This window comes from Montipora capricornis, chromosome 14, assembly GCF_036669925.1.
Source record: "Montipora capricornis isolate CH-2021 chromosome 14, ASM3666992v2, whole genome shotgun sequence".
In the NCBI taxonomy this organism is placed as follows: Eukaryota; Metazoa; Cnidaria; class Anthozoa; order Scleractinia; family Acroporidae; genus Montipora; species Montipora capricornis.
Window position 1 is genome coordinate 48,204,712 of NC_090896.1, and position 7,088 is coordinate 48,211,799.

Here is a 7,088-nt window from a genome sequence, read left to right on the forward strand (position 1 = left end):
TAATATTGAAAGATGTTGAGTTTGTTTTTAAGTATTTTGTCTTTTAATTTCGTAGCTTTATATTCTTGTACATGTAATTCTTTCCTTATATATAGGCTTAACTGTTTTCCGAGAATGTGATTAAATTTAATTAAAATGATCAGTTCATTTGAGATTTTTTCTAAGTCAAGTGGGAAGAGTTACATGTTATTTTCCACCGGTAGTTTCCGCAAATAGAACAATTTTAAAACTTGCTGTTAGAACATCACGTGGTCTGAAATGGGAAAGTAAAACGTACAAGCTAAAGAGGTCCATTGTAGTTCCGGAGAATACGAACCTGGGGCCTGGGACTATGTCAGTTGAAACTGGTCGTAGCATAAACACGCTATGATCGGCCGTGATAGATCTCCATTGGGACGGAGGGTGTAAAGTACAGGTTGGAGTTGCAGGTCATTGTTTTACCATAACTGAAACAACCCAAACGTTTGCAAAACTGTTCACCTTAGGCTTAAACATTTATCTAAAGCACATTGTTTAGGCCTAATGTTAGCATCAGCAAAGGTTTGGGTTCTTTCAACCAAGGGGAAACAATGACCTGCAAGCTGCAGTTTAAACCTTCCACCAGGGGAAGACCTATTAAAGCCACTTATTAGAACTAGGAGGTACTAATAGCAAGTGAAGTGCGCACTGCGAGACAACAAGTTTATTTGCATGACCATTCATGTACAAATAGTGTTGAAACGTTATAACTAAGAATTAAATGAAAATAAATGGGTAACGCTCTTGTAACCGAACAAGTTCAGGTACATCCTGTCTCCTTCGATTAAAATTCGGTCAATTGTGGCTGTATCCCAGCTTCGCACAGGATACGACTGTGCACATAATAGCGCTGAAAACACATAAAAGAGCGTTGTCCTCCCGTGGAAATGTCACCAAACCGTTTGTGACCTTAATGAATACCTCCAGCGATTGATAAAACTGCGTTTGATATGAAAAATATATTTTAAAAGAGAATAACTCTACCTACTGATCGACGATTACATAAGAACAGGGGCTTCTATCTCCGCTAATTCCTTGAGTCATCCCTTTCCCGAGTAAATTTTAGGAACAGGTTTTTTCAGCGAAAAGTATCATCTTTTCCTTGACGCTGATCTGTTTTTATTGGCTTTTACAACAGTGGGCGTGCTGAATCTCCCAAGGGAGGCGTTCTATCAATAAATCTACTCTGGAAAGGGTTGACTCCTTCTCCTTCCAAGTATGGGAGATAGAGGTTCCCCTCAATGAGCTCCTGACAGAAAAGCGCAGAAATGGAGGGAAAAGTTGGAAAACTGAAAAAGAAGACGGGGTCGCATTTTGCCATTTTTGATACTCTCCCTCCACTCCTTTACCTTTTTACGCTAGCTTCCTTCTCATTGGTTGACAAACTGGCGCGGGATTTTAAGCCAATCACTATCCGTAGCAGTTGCAATCGCGTAAATTTTCGACAGTCGTTTGAAAACTGCTATAAATATGTATTTATTTGAAGCTTACTGCATTTAGAGCAGTTTTCAGATGACTGTCGGAAGTAATCACGCGATTGCTTTGGTTTTAGTTTATTTGCTTCCTCTTCTCATTGGCTGTATAATTTGATGCGTAATTACTCTACCAATCAGGAGCAATCAAGGCATTGTTATTGGTTTAGACTAACTAGCCAATCGAATACATTATCAACTCCGTTGATAAACCAAATTTTTGTATACTACTTCCCCACCGACGCAGCACCACAGTTTCTTTAGAAACTACCCCTTTAGCCAATCGAATCGACGAGTAAAACCATGATTAGTATTCGTTTTGCATCACGTCAGGTATCACATCATCTCCGGCGCGTTGTACAGACCTCTTACCAACCGAGTTCGAGGGCCGTACTGTAAAATTACGGACCGAGTTTTTTTCCAGTTGGCTTATTCCCCAAGCGCTAAGTGCGAGGGCCTTTAATCAGCAGGAAAAAGTGAGGATCCGTAATTTTACAGTAGGGACCGAGAAAATGAGGTTAGTAAGATGTTTATAATATCTCTGTGGTAATTAGCCGCGCGAGTAAGGAAACTAGTTGAAGTCAAGCGGAAGGTTCAACTGCCACAAAGACTGCCGCGTCAAAATCCGAAAACAAATAAATCTTCCTGGCTTTTCGAAATAGTTGCTTGCAAGTTTCAAACAGTTTTACAAGTTTACGTAACGGCAAGAGTGAATTAGATAACAATGTTGTTATGACATGGGTGGGCTCCCCAGCGCAGTCACAAATGAGCCTATTTCAGAATACCCGTTCCCACGAAACTCAGTTGTCATTTCCCTGAAAAAACATGGTAGAAGCAGTCACGCGTGACATGGCTTTTTCTGATTGGTTAAGATTGGCGGCCTTTTGTTTGTTTTGCCCGCAAAGTGTATCTAAAAATAAATCAATTTGTTACTGTACTGGGGCAAGGCTGCAAAGTGATAGGTCAGTACTCTTGTCTAATAGACCTTTCCACGGTTTTTGGCACCATCTTGGCTGGATGGCAAACACAGGTAAGTTTACAGTAAATGTATGTGATTTTGGCCGACTTTGAACCGCTGTAGCGCCGCCCTGGTATGATTGCGAAAACAAAAATTGTGACTCCCAGGCAATTCTTTAGTGTGTGCTTACATTTCAAAAATTCTGCTCCTTGAACAAATAAAGTGGCCACAACATCTCTCCTCTGAATCCGTTTATTTCGTTGATGTTTTCAAAGAAATACAGCTATACAGATAGAGGAAACTCTCAAAAAATTTCCACTGTCAGACGGAATCGCGATTGAAAATTACTGGTTCTACTGGCGTGACGAGAAAAGATGAACCATTTTTATTGCTTAGTTATTCACTTGACGTTAGTAAAAAACGGAACATTTTCTATGAATGGCCAGTGGAGGGGTTGGCGCAGTGATAAGATCTCTGCCTTCCAACCCTAAGGTCCCGGGTTCCATCCCTGGTTCTGCCGAGACTGGAATATTTGGCGACCTTCTTTCCCGCTAAAGTTCACTCAGCTTTCCATCCTTCCGAGGTCGGTAAAATGAGTACCAGCATGCATGGACTGCTTAGAAGCGGCTGCAATTTGCGCCTGTAGATGCTTCCAGTCCGCTGTGGGTAAATTGATCATTGTAAAGCGCCTTTGAGACGTTAGTGATGAGGGCGCTATATAAATGCACCACTTTACTTTTTACTTTTAATTACGCAATTGTAATTGCTTGGCTTAGTGATTGGTTTAAAATTCTCGCGCCAGTTTATCAACCAGTGAGAAGGAACACCAAAAGTAACCACGACTCGCACGTGCAATTTTTCCCGCTCTTTGAGCAATTTACACTGAATTGCTACGAATTTGGATTGGTTCGTTGTGCGTTTTGCACCTGCTGTGATTGGTCAAAGTAATTACTTTGGTATTTGTTTTACGACACTCAATCGAAAAACGCTCGGTAAGTTATTAAATTATTAAGTCATTATCATTTTTGGGCTGTGGGCCTTAATTTAAAACAATGGAAATTGACAGTTAACGTGGTTTAATCAAAAGTCAAGTAAATTTGGAGAAAGTGAACGGAGCGAGAGAATGTATGTGGCGACTTTCGTGACTTGTATTTGACGTACCTACAAAGACGCGCGTGTGCAATTCTTACTCTACCCACAATGCATTGCACTCCCTTTGATCTATCGTGGTTTTGTGCTACACATTATTTCGTTGAGGATGAATGTTTGTTCCAATTTCTTTGGCGGGCTGTTTTAAGTTGAGAATTACTTGTGAATATTTTGTCATTCCGGTAGAATTGTCTTGTAGATCAAATAGAACGAGGGAATGTCATTAACAGGAGCTAACACCACTCCGCTGGGAAGACTTCATCCCATATTGGCGGCCAAACAACAAGGGCCCACAAGTCCTGGTGCAAAAAGAGAAGCCGGTAATTTTGATTCAGGTTAGTTTGGGTCTTTAAATGATTATCAAACATTAGCTTTTGCATTGACTTTTTCCGTTTAAAGCGCTCACAAGAATCAAGTATCCTAGAAATTGTGAAGACATGAATCGTCTACCAAGGCCCGATCGTACTAGAACAGTTGTTAATTTTTCGCAAGGCTGATCTTGGTTGAAAGCCACCAGGCAGGCTGTCGATAGTTATTTCGATTAAGCGGACAAATATGACATTTCGAACTTATTGATGAATATGGGGTTGTTTACGTAAACAAAGTTTTGATTTTCAAGCTAATCTTGTTTTTGGCGTTCATGTTGTTGTGTGAACACACTGGTCATTGCCTGTATATGTACTCGTGATCAAACAACCAGTCATTTAATTAACGTCTCAACGCAGTTAATTGACTTTTTCAGAGCATTAAACACAAGAAATAATAATTTATTGTGAGGCGAGAGGGAAATGAAAGATCAGAAATAATGAAATTAAAAACACCCAAGATATTTACAAGAATATTGGTGATTTCTGTGATTTTGAAAGTTTGGAGTTCAAGTTAACAAGTAGATGTAGGGTTTAATTCAAGAAAGTGTGAGTTATAGAAAATCACTTACAGTTAGCTGACAAAGAAAAGATGTAAACAAACATACTTTTGGTTCTGTGTTCAATTTTGCATCACACAGTGAGTTTCAGTCTTAAAGTTTTAGTTGGTTGTAAAAATGTAAAAAATGTAAAAAAAAAATGTAAATGCTTTGTTTATAGTGGAAGTGCACTTAGCTATCAAGCTAGTTTACAGGTACCCCACTTTTAACAATGTGAAAGAAACAAAGTTAATAGAAACATTATTAAGAACCCCAACTGGCAGGAGGCAACCAGTTGGCTATTCACAAAGCGTGGTAGAGTTGAATCCGGGACAACCAGAAACAAATCCTAACCAGAGGTTAGAACGGGATTTGAACCCGGAGCAGCCGCATGCAAACCCAACGCCCTAACCACTTGACCACACTGCCTACGCTAAAGTTAAAGTTAAAGTTAAAGTTGGTTATTTTGACATATTGGTTTAATTTGTTCTTAACGGCCCACATTTGCCCAGAAGTCATTGGGGTTGTTTCTTTTGATTTTCAAATGACTGCTTTTCCAGATGTGTGATCTGATTAGCTGAATGTACTCAGGCGAATCATGTGAAAAACAACATGTCAGATATTTGGATAATTTCATGTTACATGAAATTCAGTCACATTGTGCAATGACGTTTGGGTGAATGTGGGCTTTTGAGCCTCTCATTGCCTTTTGTTTAATTTTTCTTGTCGTGAACAGCCCTATTAAAAGCATACTTCTTTATGTTGTCAGTTCACAATGAGGCAGATGTGAACTATACAGTGGTATATTTTGAGGCCATACAAAGGGAAAAAATTATTTTAATGTTTAAAAATGGTTTCATCATAGGGTCTGAAAGAAAAAGGAAGAGAAGAAGCCGATGGGGAACAGAAGAAAAAAGAACATTTATTCCTGGCATGCCAACAACCATGCCACCAAACCTGTCACCAGAGCAGCAACAAGCTTATATAGGTATGACAGAAAAATGAAGTATAAAGAGGTGCATGCTGGCATCAGTTAAAAGTAAGGATTTGAAACAATGTTTTTTTCAAATTACAGGGACTTGGATGACCTATTCATAGACTCTATATTTAATAATTTATTTTATTTAATTTTTTGGTATCTCCTGCAAATAGCTACAGTGTGACTCAATAAAACACACCTAAATTAATTAATTAAGATAGAATGAGAGGTCATCCAATTGACACTTCTGGGATATTACATGCAGGAATGAAACACAAATAGCTGATAATGTGATTATAATCCATAGATAAGATATTAGCAAAAATATCGGAAAGTAAAACAAAAACCAGCATTAAGGTTATCATCAACCAAAAAAGAAGAATGCCAAGGGTCATACATCAGAGCAAGGCTCCAATTTAATTGGTTCAAATGATAATTTTCACTTTACCTATAAATTGAAGTGTAAAAACATGGGTCACTGTTAAAAAAAAACTCCATCCTCCATTAATTACTGCAGGTATAGGCTAAATGTATTTAATTTTTATTACCATATTTACCTGTGGATAAGTGAACCTTTTATGACCTCAAAATCAGCTTCAAAACTGGTCCTAGACTTAAACATGGGTCACTGTTGGTATTAACCCATTGACTCCTGGGAGTGAGACTTGACAGATTTTACTCTGTTTAACACCAAATGATTTTACTGGTCATTGTCACCTGGGGGCATTCTAGGGCAGCCGACAGGATCAATGGGTTAACCCTTTAACACCTAAACCGGCCAGACGATTTTACTCATGAATGGGAAACCCCCGGGAGTCAATGGGTTAAACTTTGTGTTGAGACTTGCTGTGATTTTTTCGTGTATCCACAGTTTCTGAAATTGAGTCTCTACGAAATTCAAGATTAGTATCTTAACTACCGTTAAGACTCGTGTATAAGCGGCACTTGTATATAAGCTGCACCCCCAACTTTCAAGCATGATTTTAGAACAAATAAGAACTCCAAAAAAGCACTCTTGTAAAAAAAGTTGGTAGTTTGTTTGCAGATGTTAGCAATAAACTTGACGAAATCTAATGTTGTGCATTTGCAGCGACATTAATGAGTTAATCAACTCTGAAAATACCATTTAAGAGCTTCTTTTTATTAAATTTCCCTATTTCCTGTGACTGACAACAGTTGTCTTCATTGCTGAAGCCCACAGTTGAAATGAAAATGATAGAATTTGCATGAAAAAAAGCACAGGAGAACGATGCAAAAGGTTTCCTCAGTAACCACGCAGTCATTTAACGAGGGAAGTCTGGACATGGAAAAGTTCGCTTTCGCATCAGCTGTGCGTGATTATCATGTTTATCAAGACGTATGGAAGCCATTGATCAGAGAAAAACTTGTTGCTAAACAAGAGTTTAACAACCCCATAGGACAAACACGCCGTGAAAGTAGTGAAGGGCAATGAAACGGTTGGCCATTTGCCTCGCGAGTTCTCCCGAATAGAATGGTATTTTCTTGCACGTAGTGGAGAAATCTGTGTTGAGGTGATCGGGCGTAGACCTTTAATCTTTAGTTACTGAAGGTTTTCAGTTAAGTTTGTAACCCCTACAAGCCAGTTTA

At 38.9% G+C, this 7,088-nt stretch overlaps 1 protein-coding gene across 1 annotated transcript in view; it reads left to right on the plus strand.

The window, feature by feature from the left end:
- Positions 1 to 3,641: 3,641 nt before the first annotated feature.
- Positions 3,642 to 7,088, plus strand: part of LOC138032636 (splicing factor 1-like) — a 17,250-nt gene continuing 13,803 nt past the window's right edge. The window contains exons 1-2 of the mRNA XM_068880343.1: positions 3,642 to 3,932; positions 5,367 to 5,489. Of these exons, the coding sequence (XP_068736444.1) occupies positions 3,815 to 3,932; positions 5,367 to 5,489 (241 nt within the window). The 5' untranslated portion in view covers positions 3,642 to 3,814. The remainder of the gene's footprint in view (positions 3,933 to 5,366; positions 5,490 to 7,088) is intronic.